At 47.5% G+C, this 20,671-nt stretch overlaps 1 protein-coding gene across 18 annotated transcripts in view; it reads right to left on the bottom strand.

Annotated features, from left to right (window-relative positions):
• Positions 1 to 15,092: 15,092 nt before the first annotated feature.
• PLA2G5 (phospholipase A2 group V) overlaps positions 15,093 to 20,671 on the bottom strand; it is a 67,394-nt gene continuing 61,815 nt past the window's right edge. For 17 of the 18 annotated variants that reach the window (XM_033228042.1, XM_033228032.1, XM_033228040.1 and 14 more), the window contains 2 exons: positions 17,143 to 17,249; positions 15,093 to 16,428 (listed from right to left, as the gene is read on the bottom strand). In XM_033228042.1, coding sequence (XP_033083933.1) covers positions 16,304 to 16,428; positions 17,143 to 17,249 — 232 coding nt within the window. In that variant the 3' untranslated portion in view covers positions 15,093 to 16,303. Of the gene's footprint in view, positions 16,546 to 17,142; positions 17,250 to 20,671 lie in introns of all 18 variants that reach the window. The other variant, XM_033228025.1, reaches the window with a different exon arrangement.

Consider the following 20,671-nt stretch of genomic DNA (forward strand, 5'->3'; position numbering starts at 1 on the left):
TTAGAATGCCTTAGCCGTCTAGGAATGCAGCCCAGTGGGTCTCAGCCTCATTTTACCCAGCCCTTGATCAAGATGGAGTTGGTCTTGTTCTAATGCCTCTGACACCTCCACTTCCAGTTGTCCCGCCTTTCCAGACCGAACCGATACACATCTTACATGTATTGACTGATGTCTTATGTCTCCCTAAAATGTACAAAACCAAGCCGTACTCCCACCACCTTGGGCACATGTTCTGAGGATCTCCTGAGGGCTCTGTTATGGGCCACCAGTCATTCATATTTGGCTCAGAATAAATCCATCAAATATTTTGCAGAGTTTGACTCTTGGTCACCAATTTTTTAATTTTTATTTTATTATTATTATTATTATTATTATTAGAGATAGAGTCTCCCTCTGTCACCCAGGCTGGAGTGCAGTGGCGCGATCTCAGCTCACTGCAAGCTCTGCCTCCTGGGTTCTCCTGCCTCAGCCTCCTGAGTAGCTGGGACTACAAGCGCCTGCCACCACGCCTGGCTAATTTTTGTATTTTTAGTAGAGACAGGGTTTCACCGTGTTAGCCAGGATTGTCTCGATCTCCTGACCTCTTGATCTGCCCACTTTGGCCTCCCAAAGTGCTGGGATTACATGCATGAGCCACTGCACCCGGCCTTGGTCGACAGTTTTTAACAAGTGCTTCGCAAGATCCTGATGTACCTGGCCAGGGATTACATGCTGAAAGGCGTGTAGGCCCCCACTCCTCTATCACCCCCACTACCTCCACTTCCCCTACTCACAGCACCTGGAGCAGACAGAGACCTGTCTCCATTGCCAACCCAGTGACGGAGCAGCTGTTCACACCAAGGTTTGTCCATCCTGTGTAGACATGGCTCCTTAGGCTGCCAAACTGGAGACCACATTCCTCACCTGCGCCCGAGCCTCCGATGCTTCATCTGTCAAGTAAAATATAGGGGAGGACTATGCTCAGTGCTCAGCTTGCCACAGGCCACCTTCCTGAGGTCTGGTTGAATATTTGCTTTTGGGTTTGTTTTTCTTTTTTTTCTTTTTTTTTTCTTTGAGACGGAGTCTCGCTCTGTCGCCCAGGCTGGAGTGCCGTGGCCGGATCTCGGCTCACTGCAAGCTCCACCTCCCGGGTTTATGCCATTCTCCTGCCTCAGCCTCCCAAGTAGCTGGGACTACAGGCGCCCGCCACCTCGCTCAGCTAGTTTGTTTCTTTTTTTTGTATTTTTTAGTAGAGACGGGGTTTCACCATGTTAGCCAAGATGGTCTCGATCTCCTGACCTTGTGATCCACCCGTCTGGGCCTCCCAAAGTGCTGGGATTACAGGCTTGAGCCACCGCGCCCAGCGGGTTTTTTTTTCTTAATCTAAATTTATTTATTTATTTATTATTTTATTTTTTGAGACAGAGTCTTGCTCTGTAGCCCAGCCTGGAGTGCAGTGGCACCATCTTGGCTCACTGCAACCTCTGCCTCCAAGGTTCAAATGATTCTCCTGCCTCAGCCTCCCGGCATTCATCACCATGCTCAGATAATTTTCGTATTTTTAATAGAGACAAGGTTTCGCCATGTTGGCCAGGCTGGTCTCGAACTTCTGACCTCAGGTGATCTGCCTGCCTCGGCTTCCCAAAGTGCTGGGATTACAGGCATGAGCCACAGCACCTGGCCTAAATTTATTTATTTAAGGATTTATCTAAGAAGGAAATTTATATCCCTCTGGCATAGGGGAAACAAGTATCGCTTGTCGTAAACAGAGGGTGACCATAAAAATAAATATAATTTCCCTTCGAGAAATGTGTCCCCCACACCTTGCATCAAGGAGAGAAGTATGATTCTTATCCTTGAAGATGAGTTTGCACAAACTGACCTCACTATAGTAACCCTTATCTCACATTAGTTCCCCATGTTTTTCCTAGTGACTTCCCCACAATTCATTGTCCCTTGAAGCCCAAACCCACTTTCCTTTGTTAAAAGGCTATGGAAGCCCTGAGCCTAACCACTTCTTTGAGTTTTACTTATTTTATGTGAGCTCTCATGTGTCTAAATATTAATAGAAATTGAGTGCCCTTTCTTCTACTAATATGTCTTTTGTTAGTTTCATTCACAGGGCCCCAGTGCAGGAAAATAAGAGAATAAAGGCCAGTTGTGGTGGTCCACGCCTGTAGTTCCTGCTACTCGGGAGGCTGAGGCAGGAGGATTGCTTGAACCAGGAAGGTCAAGGCTGCAATGAGCAGTGATTGTGCCACTGCACTCCAGCCTGGGCAACTGAGTGAGACCCCATCACAAAAAGAATAAAAAAGAAAAAAAAAAAAAAGAGTAGAGGAAAAGTCTTTCTCCCTGACACTGACCTGCAATTCCCCATCAACACCAAAGTGACCAAAGTGAAAAAGCTCAGGTTACATGACAGAAAAAAAAAAAAAAAAAAAATGAGGCACAACAGTCTGTCCATCTTGACTGTCTGGGGAAAGTGTGCCATGGGAAAGTGGCAGGAGAAATACTATAGTGTAGTAGTCAAGAGTATGGGCTTAGGGTCCCACACACCAGGGTTGTCAGCTCTGGGGTCTCTTGACTCCCAGCTATGAGATCTTAGGTATAAGTCACTGAAACTCTCCGAACCTCAGTTTCTTTACCTATAAAATGGGGATTCTAGCGCTGTCTTCACACAGTGTTGTAAGGAAGGAATGACAGGAAGAGAGTACTGGGCAGCTCAGGGACCAGGGAGCTCAGGACAGCTGCTGTTGCCATTGTCGTGGTGGTCATGAGTGGTACCATTAGCAGCAGCAGTAATATTCACTGACATTTCCTTCTTTCCCTACTGGGCTTGTCCTCACCCATGGCAGCTTATTAGAGCTCTATGAAATGATCTGACAAGCCATGGGCAAGTGGCCTCTCCTCAGTTACCTCATCTGTGGCTGTCACTGTGACTTGGGGGACCGGGGCAGCCCACATTGTCACCGACTGGTAACGCTCCCCTTCTGAGACTGCAGCCAGGCTGGCTGCACTTTGAACGGAAGCCTTGCCTGGGCAGCTTTTTGAGCACGGGGAACCATGCTGGTTCAACACACATTGCCTTGGACAGAGAATCCAGGGTTCAACGCTTTCTATACAGCTTACCAGCGATGGCTCTGGGGCAAGCTCCTTAATCTCTCTGTGCCTGAGCCTCTTCATGCCTAGGATGGGGTGTTCTCAGGACCTCCCTCATAGGGTTAATGTGACAATTCAGGGGTCACAGGAATAGGTCACTGCCAGGGCATCGTGAAGGGCCCTTGGGACACTGTCCACATTGAGACCTGCTCAGTGGTATCCGGCAGTAGGAAAACCCTGGGACGCACAGAGGAGCCACAGTTCCCGTCCCACGAGAAGCTCTGTACCACGGCCGCGGGGAACCAGCTCAGGCTGGCGGGACTTGCCCCAAATGCCAGGATCTGAGAGTTTGGTTCAAGTTCTGGCTTCACTACTAACTTGGAGGCAACCTTAGGTGAGACACGTTTCTCTCTCTCTCTCGGTTTTCCACTCTGTAAGATGAGATATTGTGAGGTGCAAATTGGGTCATGGATTTGAAAACACTTTGAAAAGCATAAAATGTGAAAAGGTCTGTGTAGAAGAGAAGTCTTTAAACTGAGTCTTTAGAACTTCAACTAGATGTTCACTAGGACAGTATAGCTGTCTCTAGATAGAGTTTCTTAAGACAATCACCTGTAACCATTCTTGTAAATCCGTACAGAAGATGTAGCAATAACTTGCTTGCAACCCACGAGTTTATTTGAAACCTGAGTACTCTCAGCGTCCAGCAGCTGGTTCACTTTGATTTATGGGAAAACAATTATGCAACATTCTGAATTTACTGGATCAACAGTTTAGAACTGATGACTCAAAGAGACATGGTAACTAAAGAATTGTCAGGTTCTCTGAATCAGACTTGCCCTGATTTGACGAATGAGTTGTTCACTGATTCTCAGAACCGACCATTTTGGAATCGATGCATAAGTTACCTTGAGTTCCAACTTTTCTTTCTATAAGGTTTATCTCACTATCCCCCCAACTCTTTGCTGGGCCAGGAATAGGTCACTGCCAGGGCATTAACACAATGACCCCAAATTATTTTTAAAAGGTTAACCAAATTATAGGGGTTGTTTTCAGTTCAAAAAGGCAAAGAGGTGCATAACACATTGAAAGAAAACGTTCTATCAAAAGATGAAAATGTTTTAAATACATTTTTATTATTTAATTTTATATGCAGCAAGGTCTTCCTCTGTTGCCCAGGCTAGAGAGCAGTGCATATCTCACTGTAGCCTTGATCTCCTGGGCTCAAGCGGTCCTCCCACCTCAGTCTCCAGAATAGCTGGGACTACAGGTGCACACAACTAATTAAAAATTAAAATTAGCCTGGCTAATTTTTAATTTCTTTTTTTGTAGAGATGGGGTCTCACTATGTTGGCCAGGCCAGTCTTGAACTCCTGGCCTTAAGTGATTCTTCTCACTTGGCCTCTCAAAGTGTTGGGATTGCAGGTGTGAGCCACTGTGCCGAGCTTCAGTACATTTTTAAAGGAGAAAGCTATAAAATGTCCACGTTAGGGGGATGATGATGGTGATGTTTTGTTCTTTACTCATTAGGAAGGTGCACCTCTACCCCTCTGCCCCTGAGTGGTGCACAGTCCCACATTTAGAAACCTAAAAACTTAGTACCAGGACCAAAGCTTGTCTCAGTCTCTGGGGATGTCATCAAGTATACCTGCAGATATGTATGAATAGATCAAGTAAGCTTTGCTCATCTCTTGGCACAAAATAACAAAATAGTATGTGTGAGTGACCCATACGGCTCTCCAGGGATTGCACCCCTTCCCAGTGTCCCACACCTGACCATCGGTTGCATCACTGGGGAGCTGGTTGACAGATACAGATGTCCAGGCCCTAGACCATCTGTGTTGATTCCTTTCGGAGCTCTGGTCATTCTGATGCAGCCCTTCTACCTGTCAGTCCCTGGGACAGCCTCAGAATCCACCAGGTCCCAGCCAGGCAGAGCTTTCTCCTCTCCCCTAGGCCTGGATTCCTTCTGTCTCAGGGGAGGCTGTGCCGTGCCACTGGGGAGAGGTGCTCACTGAACAGGAGTCACGAGGTTCCCCCTGTGGGAGGACGAGGCTGAGTGATGGTAAATCAGACCCTTTACACACAGCACATGCCAATCTCTGCTGGCTTTGGTGGAGATGGAGCTGAGGGGCTCATGGCAAACTGCCACCTTCCTGCTTAGACATAGCTGCTTTCATTTTTGTTTTTGAGACAGGTCCTCGCTCTGTCACCCAGGCTGGAGTGCAGTGGCATGATTACAGCTCACTGCAGCCTCAACCTCCTGGGTCAAGCAATCCTCCCACCTCAGTTTCCTGAGTAGTTGGGATTACAGGTGTGGACCACCACATCCAGATAATTTTTAAATATTTTGTAGAGATGGAATCTCACTGTATTGCCCAGGCTGGTCTCAAACTCCTGGGCTCAAGCAATCTGCCCGCTTTGGCCTACCACAGTGCTGGAATTACAGGTGTGAGTCACTACAGCCTCTTGGTTCAACTCAAAATGCTTTCACCAGCTTCCTGTTCTCATCACAATGTGGAGTTCTTGCTTGTTGCATGTCAGTCCCTGGGAAACTAACAGGTGGTGGTGGTTGGGGAGTGAGGGTGGGGGATGTGGTGGTCTCAGTGCCTAGCCCAGGCCTGGCACAATAAATGTGTGTTGAAGCAGTAACCGCGGGTGTTTGAGCAGATGAATGAACAGGACAGTGTGGGAGCCAGAAGAGAAAGGAGGACCTCTGCTGGGGAAGCAGGGGAAGTGCATGAGGCAGCCTCCATGGAGGGAGGGATTTTGCCGGTGGGGTAGGAGAACAGGCGTTCCAGACAGAGGGCATCACCCAGGCAAAGGCTGGAAGTGTTAAGATGTGCCACTTTGGGACCGGCTGCAGGGCTGTGTGCCCTGGACCCAGCTTGGATCTCTCCACAGGTGCTGTCTCCCTGATGATTGCTGCTACTCCCTCTTGACAGCTCACCAGCGCTCCCTTAAGTGGGACTGATGCAATTCCAGCGTCACCAGTGGCCACATCCAATGTAGTCAGTGTTTCATGGGGCAGCCTGGGAAGACGAGATGAGGGGCCACCTTCTGCCCCAGACACCTGCCTTGGCCCCTAGGACTTGGGTTTAGGTTCGATGGTTGGAGTCAAAACTCTTGGGCTGGGGTTTGGTGGTCCTCTTCCATGACAAGTGTCATTGATTGAGCACCTACTGTATATCGGGCCCTGTACTGGGTGCTTTGTGTGCATTGTCTCATCAAATACTCCCAGCAACCTAGTGAGGAAAGTGTCATTAGCCCACTTGACAGCAGAGACCACTGAGACTTAGATAATTGAAATCACGTGTCTGAGCTCACACGGTGAGGAAACACACAGAATCAAGAGATGAGCCCTGATCTGATTTTAAGGCCCTTACAACACAAGCTCTGCGTGATTTAAACCCAGTGGCTTGGATGTCTGTCCCACATCCAATACCTGTGCTTGTGTGGCTAGTTCCTGCGCTGGCCGGTCAGTGAACGCCTTGGGACTGATGCCGTCAGAGCCTTGGAGATTCCAGGCCAGAAGCCCAGTTCCGTTTGTTTGTTTGTTTTGGGATTTTGTGTGTGTGTGTTTGTTTGTTTGTTTGTTTGTTTTTTGAGACAGAGTCTTGCTCTGTCACCCAGGCTGTAGTGCAGTGGCACAATCTTGGCTCACTGCAACCTCCGTCTCCTGGGTTCAAGTGACTCTACTGCCTCGGCCTCCCAAGTAGCTGGGACTACAGGCACCCACCACCATGTCTGGCTAATTTTTGTATTTTTGGTAGAGACCGTGTTTCACCATGTTGGCTAGGCTGGTCTCGAACTCTTGACCTCAGGTGATCTACCTGCCTCAGCCTCCCAAAGTGCTGGGATTACAGGTGTGAGCCACCACACCCAACCTCAAGGCCAGTTCTGATCTAATGTTTGAAGACAAAAGAGAAGGATGAGGGGGAGTCCAGGGACACTGAGCCCCAGGGGAGCCTTTGGGGGTTTGTTTAATTAAGGCTAAGACACTAAAGTCACTCAGACCCCTGCAACTTCAGAGCCAGAAGGGCCCTGAAAGGTTATGGGAATGAGGGTTTCTCAGATCCTTTTGAAGGCAAACCACGAAATGTATTAAAATTGACATCTGGACCCAGTCAACCCACACATACACAGCCAGCATAGACACATAATGTGCTGAAGCAGCACTTTATTACTTGTGATATATTAACACACACGTGCACACACACTGGATGCAACCCTCTAAACTGATTTCATGACCCACTAGTGGACGGGGACTGCAGTTTTTCAAACAAGATCTATCAATTCTTCTGTAAAGATGAAAAGCCAAGGCCCATGACAGGTAAGAAGGCTGCCCAAAGTCAGGACATATGCAAAGTCATGACTAGAGCCTGGTGTTCAGTTTCTTTTTACTTTTCTTTTCTTTTGATTTTATTTATTATTATTATTTTTTGAGATGGAGTCTTGCTCTGTTGCCCAGGCTAGAGTGCAGTGGCACAATCTCGGCTCGTTGCAAGCTCCGCCTCCTGGGTCCACTCCATTCTCCTGCCTCAGCCTCCCGAGTAGCTGGGACTACAGGCACCCACCACCACACCTGGTTACTTTTTTGTGTTTTTAGTAGAGATGGGGTTTCACTGTGTTAGCCAGGATATTCTTGATCTCCTGACCTTGTGATCTGCCTGCCTCGGCCTCCCAAAGTGCTGGGATTACAGGCGTGAGCCACCATGCCCGGCCCCGAGCCCGGTTTTTAGTTTCTAATACTTCTAGTTACCCAAAACTGTGGTTAATAGAATGTTAGCCCATCTTAGTATGTATGAGGTACTTGGATAATTTGGGGTACAAGACACTGGACTGGACCTCACAGCTACAGAGGGTCTAATTCTGTGCTTCTGAGGGAGTTCAGAAGGTGCTTGAAATGCCTCTGGCCAGTAAGAGACCCAGTGGGAGTCCTGGGGGCCAGACTTCCCCCAGACCAGGTTTTCTGTGTTAAGTTCCTGTTGACTTCTGCCTCTCATGTTGTGAAATCTGACTCCTGGGTGTGGTTCCCCAGAAGACACAGCTGTGACCCCTGCCCTCTGGGCATTCCTGATGGCAGTCATCATGTAGAGGCATGCATGGGATTTAACTCATGGACATTTACTGGGTGCTCCCTCTGTGCCAGACCCTGTGCCAAGCAGAGTGGAGAGTGGTGAGAGCACCGAGGCCTAGGCTCTGTGCCAGTGGGCCCAGCCTTGGGATTTGCAGGGACCCAGGCTCAAATCCCCACTCTGCCCATATCTGATTGCATGGCCTAGGGCACACGTTCAGCCTCAAATTGAAAGTTACTCCCTCATTAAGTGGGATGATTACATGTAGTTGTTGGACTGTTGGAAAGATTCAATGAGATAACCCGTAGGAAAGTCCCTGGCACCTGGTAGACAATCAGCAGGTGGTAGCTCTTATTATTGTTACTGATTTTAAAAATGCAATTAATAGCTAGAGATAGGGGATGAACATTCCAGAGGGGGAAGAAACAGCAAGAGCAAGGGCAGAAAGGTGGGAAAACCAGGGCAAGAGCAGAGGAGTGGAGGTTTGGGAGGTGGGGAATAATTGGGAATTCAAACTGGAAAGGCAGTGCAGCCACAGTGAAGAACCTTAATGTCAGGCTGAGGAACTTGGCAATGGGGAGCCATTGAAGGCCTTAGAGGAAGGGAGTGATGCAACTGGAGTTCATGAAAGAGAAGGTGGTCAGCAGACCCTTGATTGATAATATCAAACCCTTGCCAGGGAATACACTGTATAGTTGTGGGTTTTCTAAATTCAGCAAGGAAAGGGACTCTGGCACCATCCTGGGAAGGTCTTGACACCTGGGTCAGGGTAGAGGTGGGATGGTCTGTCTGGCCAGAAGTGAGAACTCCAGATTTCTTCCCTGGCTGGTCCAGGTTCCGGGAGCAAGTGCCAGAAGCAGATCTGCAAGTGTGACCTGAATTTGGCTTCGTGTGTGCAGCAGCACCCGGATATGTACAATGGTTGGAAGCTCATTTTCAGCAGGAAGCTATGCTGGAAGACACTTTCCTGTGGGATACTGGGGGACTGAGTTAAAGACTCTCAGCCCCCTGAGGACACCACCTAGCATGCCAGTCCTAATGCAATGCCCATCCCCTTACCCAGCCAAGCCCAGCCCAGGGAGACCTTAGGGGCAGGGAGGTCACCGGTGAGCCCAGCTCTCATCCAGACTGCCCACTGCAGATGTCAAAATCCCACAATCACTGTGTTGTCTGCTCGACTCATTGGTTTTCTCTGTTTCCACACCGGTATGTGAGTTCCCCGAGGAGCTGCGTCTCAGTCATTTACTTATTTATTCAGTCACTCATTCATTCAACAAATATTTTCCTAGTACCTGCTATGGTCCAAGCATCTTGGCATGTTGATACAGGCACTGGGAAGCCTGTATCAACCAGGATTTGATATAAGCAACAGAACTACTAGGAGATACCTATATATAAAATAAGGGATGTATTATAGGGATTTAGCTTGCTATGATTATGGGAGCCAGTAAAACAGTGTGGGTGGGGCTGTTTCTGTTTCATGTGGCCTGCAGTCCCATGTCCCAAGTGGCAAGGCAGAGTGGAACTACAAGGATGAGTAGAGCCCCACGAGGACAGACAATGACACCCTTCAGCCTCTGGCTACCCCCACGTCTTCCATGTTGATGATGCAGTGTCTTCCAAGGGAAGCCAGTGCCCTTCATCATGGAACCATGTATGCTCCTGGCTCCGAAGTAAGAGGATCTGAAGATGCTGTGCCAGGACCTGGAGTTGCTGCAGCTCCCAGTGCTTCCCCGCACCAACGCCATGAGCCAGCACATAAAGGCCAGCATGCGTTGGCTGCAACAGCATTTCATGCCCTGTTCCAACTATGAAATTGTAAAAATTAAGTTACTCCATACCAGTTTCCAAATCTTATGCAAGACATCTCTTGAGACCTATGCTAACCTGGAACTCCTCAGGGAAGGGAATTCTAGGAAATGGAACTTCGGCTTAATTAAGTGAAATAATACAAACCCCCGAGACTTGTTGACTTGGCACCTATATGCACCTCTTCCAGACAAAGGCAATAGCAAGATCATCTTCCTGCCAAGCATAATGCGATTTTCCCTGTATACAATCTAAAACAAGCTAACCTCTCCCCAAAGTGGATAGAGGATACAAAGTCCTTTTATCCATCTTTAGGCAATGTTCATTTCTATTCTAGTTGAGTGACAATACCTTTTGATATCCTCTGACCTGAATATTGAGATATAAGGTTAACAACACTAATACACCCTATGTAAACAGCAGCACCCCAGATGAGGCTGCAATGCTACAGCTGTCCACTGTCAGGGAATGGTAGCATATGTGGAGAGCCATCTGTAAAACAGGCCTGGGTCTTTTTCCTTCTCCTGCATCTGGCCACAGGGAACTTGCCATGAACTCATAGGTACAGGTGAAGAAGGAGGCTTGTGGCAGGCACTGGGGCCACAGGGATGCTCACACAACTTACTTGGGCCTTCAGAGGCTATTCAAGCCCGATTTCACACAGACCATTTCCATTTGACTTGCAATTGCTGCTATCTATGCTGAACTTTGTCTTGATGGGCCTGTTAACACCCAGTTCATGATAGGCAGCTCAGGACTCATGATAACTTGGTAACCTGAGGTCAAGCATTCAGTGTCTACCAAGACCTGCTGGCAAGCCAGATACTGTTTCTCAAAAGGAGAGTAGTCCTCTGCAGTTGACGGCATGGCTTTGCTCCAAAACCCTTAAGGTCTGCCCTATGCTTTACCCACAGAGGCCCCTCTGAGCTTCCATGGAGCATCTCTATGTGCATATACACGTCAAGCACCATTGCATCTTCTGGGTCATACCACCCAAGTGGCAGAGCCACTTGCATGGCAGCCTGGACCTTTTGGTTCTAGGCCCCACTCAAAACAAGCAACTGTTCAGGTCGATTGGTAAGTGGGTTGAAGTGGTACTTCATTGGTACCATTTGTAAATGGTACTTCAGTGGTACTTTAACCTGAAACATTAGCTATATCTCTAAAACCTGAAGTGCCCACAAGGCACTGTGCTTCCTTCTCAATAGATGGGAGGGCCAGATGCTGTGACTTGTCCTACCTTTTGAAAGGGATATCTCAACATGCCCCAGACTGAAGGACCCCCTGGAAAATGCCACTGCAGTAGCAGGCTCCTGAATTCTTGTGGGATTTTCCCCCCTAAGGCACACACATGTCATACATGTCATCACCAACACTGATGTCCTGTGGGATGCAAAGATAATCAAGGTCCCTCTGGACTAGATGATGGCATAGAGCTGGAGAGTCAATGTAGTCCTGCAGTTGGAAAGTGTAAGTGTATTGCTGTCCCTTCAAGCTGAGAGCAAATGCTTCTGACAGTTTTACTAATAGGTATAAGGAAAAAGTCATTCTGCAGTGGAATAATTATAAAACAGGTGCCAGGGGATGTGTTGATTGGCTGCAGCAACAAAACTACAGCAGCTGTGATTGGAGGCATTGCTTGATTAAGTTTGCAGTACTCCACTGTCTTTCTTTAACAGGCATCTGTCTTCCATACAGGTAGACAAAGAAGCATTCATGTCCTGTATGCCAATTTTATTTTGTAGAGGCAGGGCCTCACTATGTTGCCCAGGCTAATCTCAAACTCCTGGGCTCAATGAATCCTCCCACTACAGCCTCCCAAAGCATGAGGATTATAAATGTAATCCATCATGCCTGGCCCTGTCTGTGGATCTTGAGTGAGATTTTAAAGCCTTGAGACCATCACTTCCTTTTTCCAAGTTCTCCAACCCATAATAATTTTTCTGTTTCCACTAAAGCACTCTGTGCCATCAACGACTTGGTCACCCTTGAACAGGTGTGTACAGAGGTGATCATTTAAGCAGCTGTTTTATCTCTTCAGGCTGTGGTCAATCAATGTTCCCCTTACCACTAAAAACCAGTTGTTTATGCCTTTAATTCTAATCAAATAAGAAAACCAATTCCAGATGACCCAGAAGCAATTCAAAGAGCCCATCCTTCTGGCTCTGTTCCTCAGAAAACTCTCCTAGTACCAAATTCTGAAGAGGTTAAGGAGTTTAGGCAGAAAGGCAAAAGTACTCTCATACAAGAATATTTTTTTGGTAGAGATTTGACCTGGTACAGATGGGACTGCTGGCTTAGTCCTTCATAGGAGGCTGTTTCTCCTGTGCCAGGTGCTACAGCTTGAAGTTAGCAAGGCACACAGTCTGAAATGGAAGATGGGTGTGAAGGGGCAGGAGACAGCAAGGACAGATTGGAACCTGGGAGGATGCACGGAACCCAAAAGAACAAACAAGCACCAGATGGGTCGCAATACCGTCCAGCCTAGCTTCATTGCCTATGCACCCTGCAGGGGAAGCTGGTTCCCTTACTTACAGAGCTAAACACATATCTGGACCAAGAGTCAGAGAAGTTAAACAAAGAAATCCAGCAGGCTCGCCCCAGCAAGGCGAGCCAGCAGATCCATGATCCATGGGCCTGAGCCACAAACACATCATGCCCTGCTCCCAAGTGTAAAGAGAATATGACTGCACTTCCCATCTGCCTTCCAAATCTCAACAAAACATCTCTTTGGGCCCTAAACTACAGCAACTAACCAGAACCTAACCCAGAACTCTACAGGGAAAGGAATTCTGGGAAACATAGCTTAGCTAAAGTTACACAATCCAAACTTGCCACACCCACCCTGAACAAAACAAAATATGTTTTCCCTGGTGCCTGTTGCAAGACCTGGCCCCAGCTCCAAGCTTCCCCTGTGTGATGTTCTACTAAAAACACAGTTTTAGGCTGAGGTGGGAGGATTGCTTGAGGCCAGGAGTTCGAGACCAGCCGGGGCAACATAACAAAAGCCTCAGCTCTACAAAAAAATAAAATTAGCAAGGTGTAGTGGTGCATGCCTGTAGTCCTAGCAACTCTGGAGGCTGAAGTGGGAGGATCACTTGAGCCCAGGGGTTTGCGGCTGTAGTGAGTTATGATCGTGCCACTGCACTCCAGCTTAGGTGACAAAGTGAGATCCTTTTCCTGGAAAAAAAAAGAGACCACAAAACATGGCTTTGAGATTGACAGACTGCTTCCTTCCCACCTCTCTTCCTTATTACCTGTGCAGTCTCAAGCAAAACACTTCACGTCCCTGGGTGTCAGGTCCCACCCCTCACATGGGAATGAAAACAGCAGCCTCACTGGGCAGTTAATAATGTCTACATGGTGTCCCGCACAAAGAAGAAACTCCAGTCAGACTCGGTGGCTCAAACCTATAATCCCAGCACTTTGAGAGGCCGAAGCAGGCGGATCACCTGATGTTAGGAGTTCGAGACCAGCCTGGTCAACATCCACCTGGTTCACCAGCCTGGTGAAACCCTGTCTCCACCAAAACCACAAAATTAGCTGGGCATGGTGGTGCATGCCTGTAATCCTAACTACTCAGGAGGCTGAGGCAGGAGAATCGCTTGAACCTGGGAGGCGGAGGTGGCAGTGAGCCAAGACTACGCCATTGCACTCTAGCCTGGGTGACAAAATCAAAACTCCATCTCAAAAAAGAAGAAGAAGAAGAAAGAAAAGAAGAAGAAGGAGGAACAGGAGGAGGAGGAGAAGGAGAAGAAGGAGAAGAAGAGGAAGAAGGAAGAAGGAAGAAGAAGAAGAAGAAGAAGAAGAAGAAGAAGAAGAAGAAGGAGGAGGAGGAGGAGGAGGAGGAGGAGGAAGAAGAAGAAGAAGAAGAAACTGCATACACCTCCTACTTCCTCAGCCCACCTTAGCTCCGTCCTCCTCCCTTCCATCCTGATCAGTGGGCTTTACCTTTGAGGCCTTTTCAGTTTGGTAACAACTACAAGGGAGCTCCCGCTGCCCAATCCCTCTGTACATATGCTTATAGAGATCATTTTACTTATGTTTGGAGGCTCACATTTGTGCCTGAAGCCCAATTCAGATGACAGAAAAGGATCTGTTATGTACAGGGCAATCTGTCCATTAAGGATGTATAAAGATCTAGCTAGGGAGGCACTGCGATCTGGTCTGTATGTTTCACTAGCTCTCTTAAAAGGGTATGACCTCCCTGATGGTTCTCCTGCCAGCCAAGGGATCAGCAAATGCAATAGTCAAGGAGAACGCCTTTCCCCAAGTTTTGAGGCTCCCTTAGCTCTCATGTCCCCAGAACTATTCACAGCAGCCAAGGTGGAAGACAGCAATGGGATCTCCTCCACTGAGGATGAAGCCCAGAGCCATAGACTGACTGGCCACCTGGGGACAGCCTCCAGAATCCAAAGAGGCAGTTGGAGCAGAGAAGACATGGAGCTGGTCCTCAGCTGGAATCCAGGGACTCCCCCGATGAACCCCTAATGTGGATGAGTCCCTGAACTGCTTCTTTTGTGGGCTGGGATTGAAGGCAATGTGGGACAGTGGCCAGAGCCCAGGGTTCAGGGTTTAAAGCTAGGATCTGAGGTCGAATCCTACTTCTGTGTTGATGTGCTGTGTGACTTTTGGAGGGTCTCCTAACCTTTCTGTACCTCAATTTCTTGGTAGATAAATGAAGGTTCTCCATGATTCCTTCCAGCTCAAACCCATGACAGCCTATAGTGTTGCCTTCATAACCTCGTGGCATCCCGCTCCTGTGTGGATGCTGGGACTCTGAGCTGGGATGTGCCAATGAGAAGGGCCTGCCCACAGCCACCTCCTGCAGAACTTACCAGCAAAACACTGCCCTGCCTCCTACCTGACTCTCATGGGAGATGGGAGAGGTCTGGACTGGGTTCTCTTCTCTGTCATCCAGAATATCACGACTGAAGGAAAATGGAATTAGAGTGAAGCCTTCAATTTCCCCCACATACCCATTCAAAATTGGATCTGGGAAATGGCTTTGATTTTAAATATTTCATGAGCAAATTCGGCATTTAAGTCCCTCCCTGTGTGGCATTGTCAAATATAGACACCGAGTCTAAATCAAACTTTTCTAAAGCACTGGTGCATTCAGGGTAATCTCATAAAATTAAATTTTATTTTGAAAACATTCAACACTAGAGCTTTTTAAATATAGACCCTATTTATCATGCAGTTATTTTGGGGTATGTCGGAATAAAGAAGCCATAGGTACTTTCTTGGAAGGACGTTCCTTTGTTTTGGAATACATCCTTTCTTCTTGCAGTCTTGCTATCAGAACAAACATCCTTTCTTTTATGAATTGATAGACGGGTTGGTTTTTTAAATGTCCTTCCTTTGTAAAAAATGAACCCCATAGCTGACACCTGTTTCAAAAAAATTCCTGCTGTGTGAAATCCTAGAATCTTAGCATCCCCCATATCAGTATCAAGGTGGGCTTTAGAAGTCTCATTTTACATTGCAAGGAACAAGACAGTTTCTTTCTCAAATAGACTGAAAGTCAGAGAGGTTCAGTAACGGGTCCAAGGCCACACAGCTGAAGAAACCAGCACTGGGATCTCAATGCCACCCTCTCTGGCCTGGAAGCTGAAGCTGGCATCATCACCAGTTATCTTCCCCCCACCCCATCCAGGAAGAATGAGACCAACACTGGAGAGGACCCCAAGGTTTAAGGAAATAAGCCCAAGAGAAAGCCTGAAGCTCATCCCAGAAAACCCTGCATTTACTAATCTTCCTTTCTGTCTCTGAGATAACATAGATAACTTTGGGTTTATTACCCCAGCGGCAGAGAAGGAGGCACCAGCGATCCCCCACAGCAGAGGAAAATGTCTATGTGGTTTTTATTAGCCTTGAGAATGAATTTTATTTAATATCCATACACCAGATTTAGAGAGTCAATTTGGCTCTTCCTGTGTAAAAATTCTCTGGAGGGTGGCGGTGGTGATAATCTGATCGCAGAAGCTGAGAAGTAAGTGCATCTCAGGAAAGTGTTCCAACTGGAGCCAGGACGCTGTCTTCAGAGAAGAAAGGAGACGTGGCCAACCCTGAGTTGGGGGAGAGCTCTTGGCACCAGAGGGGCTGCCCTCGGAAGTAGAGGCCTAGGGACCCTGGGACCCTACCAAGTCCTATGACCAGAGTCACTCTCCTGGGACTTGCTAAAGGGTACAGTGTGGCCCTGGGGGTCCTCCAAGCTTCAAGAAAGACTGAGGTCTGTAACTTAGGAGCCTCTCTCAGGAACCCAGCAGTCGGAACTCTGTGTTGTAGAAAAACAGAGCAAAAGTCTTGGTCTGGGAGGAGCTCGCTGGGGAGGCCTAGGAGCAGAGGATGTTGGGAAAGTATTGGTACTGCGGGTTGTAGCTCCATAGGTTTCTCTTGAGGCAGTAGACAAGCTTCCGGTCACAGGCACAGAGCTGCACATGGCAGAAGGGCCCCGGCTCTGCAACAGGACACCAAGAGCAGAATGAGGGTGGGAAGAGCATGCTCCAGTCTCAGCAGAGACCCCATGGACTTCCTGCTCCAAGGAGCTTTCAGCCTGATGAAAGAGGCATGGCTCCTAAATCAGGGGAATAGAAAATCTGATGGAAGGGGCGCAGCTGCTGCTCAGGGTGAGGTTTCAGTCCAGGAGACAGTTCCTGCCCTCAGGGAGTTCCCAGTCTGATAGAGGAAGCACCCAGTCTGATAGAGGAAGTCTGATAGAGGAAGCACCTTCCTTCCTCTGGGGGACTCCCAGTCTGATGATGGAGGCAGCTGCTGCTCTGGAGGAACTCTCATTCTCACAGAGCAGAACCATCCCCAGACTTAGCCTTGAACTCAGAGGCCTTGAGCCTGAATCCTGCTCTGTGCACTGGCAGGCCTTCAAGCTTCTGTTTCCTGATGTCTAAAACGGAGGAGACTAAAACCTACTCTACAGGTATATTTGGGGGGAATCAAGGAAAAGGAAGCATGTCAAGCATTTGCACCCGGTGGATGCTAAGATGTATTCAGCCCTACCCCGGGGGCTGATACAGCTGCAGTAATCCTGCTCCTCTCATCCCAGTTTTGTACCCAACCCCTCCTCCCTCAGCAAGATACAGGCTGGCTGTCCTCTAGGGCAGCTGAACTTAAAGTCAGGTGCTCTTCCAATGGCCTGAACGGGAAGCCCCAGCCTTACCGCAGGTGACCAGGCCCCACGCAAATCTGTATTTGTAGGACTGTGTCCGAATGTTGCAGCCCTTCTCCTCCAGCCGCCCATAGCAGTGGTCATGCACCCAACAGCACCTGTCCATGCAAGAGACTGAGATCCTGAGTGGGAGGGATGCCCTCCTGACCCCCGTCCCTAATAGGAGCAAAAATTCAACCATGTCACTTTAGCAGAGGCCACCTTGGTGGACGCGATATGGCAGAGAGGATCTTGTAGTGTGACTGAGTAATTTCCTGTTCCTCATTTCGAGCCAGCAGGTCATGGACCCTCGTTTTCCTCCTGGTCTCACTATTAGACTACATTTCCCAGCCTCCCTTGCAGGTATGTGTGGCCACATGACTTGGTCCCAGCCAGGGGAGGTAGGTGGAAGTAATGCACTGAATCTCCAGACCTGCCCAGACAAACCTCCCACACTTTACTCCACTGTCCCTCTGCCTCCATCCTTTGGCTGGATGGAGATGACCCAGCATTCTGAGGATTCTGAAGCCATAGGTGATGGCAGAACTATAAGATGGGAGGAGCCAACGTGTGATTCATACTGAACTGTTATGTGAGCCAGAAATAAACCTCTCATATCACAGGTCCCGCATCTGTGGATCAACCAATATGGATGGAAAATGTAAGCAGGCCTATTTTCTTGTGTCTGTACTAAACATGTACATACTTTTTTCTTGTCATTATTCCCAAACAATATGACAACAACTTCCATAGCATTTACATTGTATCAGCTATGACAAGTAGTCTAGAAATGATTTAAAGTATATGATCACAGCCGAGTGTGGTGGCTCATGCCTATAATCTCAGCAGTTTGGGAGGCCAAGGCAGGCAGACTACTAAAGTCCAGGAGTTTGAGACCAGCCTGGGCAACATGGTGAAACCCTGTCTCTATTTAAAAATATACAAAAAATCAGCCAGGCATGCTGGCACATGCCTGTAGTCCCAGCTACTCAGGAGGCTGGGGTGGGAGAATCACCTGAGCACAGAAGGTTGAGGATGCAGTGAGCTGAGATCGCACCATTGCCCTCCAGCTTGGGTAACCAGTGAGACCCTGTCTCAAAGGAAAAAAAAAAAAAAAAAGCTTGGGGGGATACAATCACATAGGTTATATGCAAATACGATGCCATTTTATATCAGGGACTAGAGCATCTGCAGATTTTGGTATCCACGGGGATCCTGGAACCAGTCCACAGGATGACTGTATGTTAGGTGTAGCACACTGCATTTAAAAGGTTTTCTTGGTTTACAGAAAAACTGAGATCTTACAGAGGAAACACCTAGTTCCTCCTATTACTAACATCTTATATTAGTGTGATACCCTTGTTAGAATTAGTGAACCAATATTGATACATTATTAATGAAAATTATTCACTAAATAATAGTACATCATTATTATCTTACTAATTGTAAAAAAAAAAAAAAAAAAAAAAAAGCCGTAATCAGAGTTCCCTAGTTTTTACCTAATGTCATTTTTCTGTCCCAGGTTCCCACTGGGGATGCCATGTTACATTTCATTGTTTTGTTCCTTTTTTTTTGAGATGGAGTTTTGCTCTCATTGCCCAGGTGGGAGTGCAATGGCGCGATCTCAGCTTCCCACCGCAACCTCTGCCTCCCAGGTTCAAGCAATTCTCCTGCCTCAGCCTTCTGAGTAGCTGGGATTACAGGCATGCGCCACCACGCCCAGAAAATTTTGTATTTTTAGTAGACATGGGGTTTTTCCACGTTGGTCAGGCTGGTCTCGAACTTCTGACCTCAGGTGATCAGGTGATCCACCCCCCTCAGCCTCCCAAAGTGCTGGGATTACAGGCGTGAGCCCACCGCGCCTGGCCCATTGCCTTGTCTCTTTAGGCCCCTCTTGGCTGTGGCAGTTCCTCACGCTTTCCTTGTTTTTGACTGTTTTGAGGGGTACTGGTTAGATATTTTATAACATGCCCACTATTGGGACTTGTCTGATATTCTTTTTTCTCCTAAGACTGGAGTTTGGGGTTATTTTGTTGCTAAATTGTTCCAGTGTTGGCCACTGTGGGGGGGGGGGGGGGGGGGGCTCTGTCAATCGACACAGGTGCCCCTTGTCACATCACCATCAATGTGGGCTTTCGTTTTGTTTGTGTTTATTTAAGCACTTCCTTACTTTTTGGCACTAAAAGAAGTTCCAGGTTCATCTTGTATATTTCCTGCCTTGGTCCTAGAATTGGCCATTTCTTCAAGGAACCCTGGCGCTATATATATTTTATATATATATATATGAATATGTATATATATAATTTATATTATATATAATATATATATATATGACTTGGCAGGGGCCTTCTATTGAAGAATGATATTGGAAACTAGATCTAGGCATTCAGTGTGCTTGTTGCTACTGGGGTGTCATTTCTTTTAGACCCTCTCCACTGATAGCAAAAGAATGTTTCTATCTGCCCATGTGTATAAAAAAATTATATGATCACACAGGTTATATGCACATACTGTGCCATTTTATATCAGGGACTAGAGCATCTGCAGATTTTGATATTCACAGGGGTCCTGGAACCAGTCCGAGGGATGACTGTATGTTAGGTGTAGCAGATTGCACATAAAAAGTATTCTTGGTTTACAGAAAAACTGAGAAGATCTAACAGAGAAAACACCATTTTCTCCTATTACTTACATCTTATATTAGTATGATACTAATATATCCACGATAGCTATGCATACTGCTACCTATGCATACTTCCACATGTAAACATCTGCATCTACAAGAAGCTAAACAGGAGTCCATACTGATGTCTCCAACTCGAGTCCTTTTGCACATGGATCATTCTGGCTTCCTGCCCTGGCTTATCCCACTCCAACAGTGAGAAACTTGGCCCCAACCATCTGTCCTTCATTTGCTTAATCATCCCTTTCCTTTATATATGTCTAGCAGTATCGGAATTGTTAACCCAGCTGGGTATGCTTTCCAAGGAACAAAATCTCCCATTTCACACGTTCTTCTAGAACTTTAGCACTTCCCAATCAAGAGGTGGACTCTAGATCCCCTCCCTCTTAAAGCCTTTGTGACTGTCTTGACCAAGAGGACAGTGTAAGTGACACAATGGGATTTCTGAGGCTGACGATGAAACAGCATACTCTTTGGTCTTGCGGTTTGGGGACACTCACTCTTGCAACCCAAGAGTCACCATGCTGGGAGGAATCCTGAACATCCTTGGAGAGGCCTAAGTGACAGGAATTGAGGCCTCTGACCCGCTCCTAGGCCAGGAGATGCTGACCACTTGCCAGCCATAGAAGTGAGCCATCTGGAAGGTGGATTGTCCAGCCCCAGTTGTCCAAGCTGAAGCTGAGACAAGCCACCCCACAAGCCCTACCCAAATGGCAGATTCATAAGCAAAGTAAATGACCAGTGCTGTATAAGCTACTACATTGAGGACCACTTGTTATGCCACAGTCGACCAACTGAAACCTTAGGCCACTGAGATCTTGGGATTGCCAGCTAACTTCTTTCAGACTCAGTTTTCTT

Source organism: Trachypithecus francoisi, unplaced genomic scaffold (genome assembly GCF_009764315.1).
Source record: "Trachypithecus francoisi isolate TF-2019V2 unplaced genomic scaffold, Tfra_2.0 Lachesis_group12, whole genome shotgun sequence".
In the NCBI taxonomy this organism is placed as follows: Eukaryota; Metazoa; Chordata; class Mammalia; order Primates; family Cercopithecidae; genus Trachypithecus; species Trachypithecus francoisi.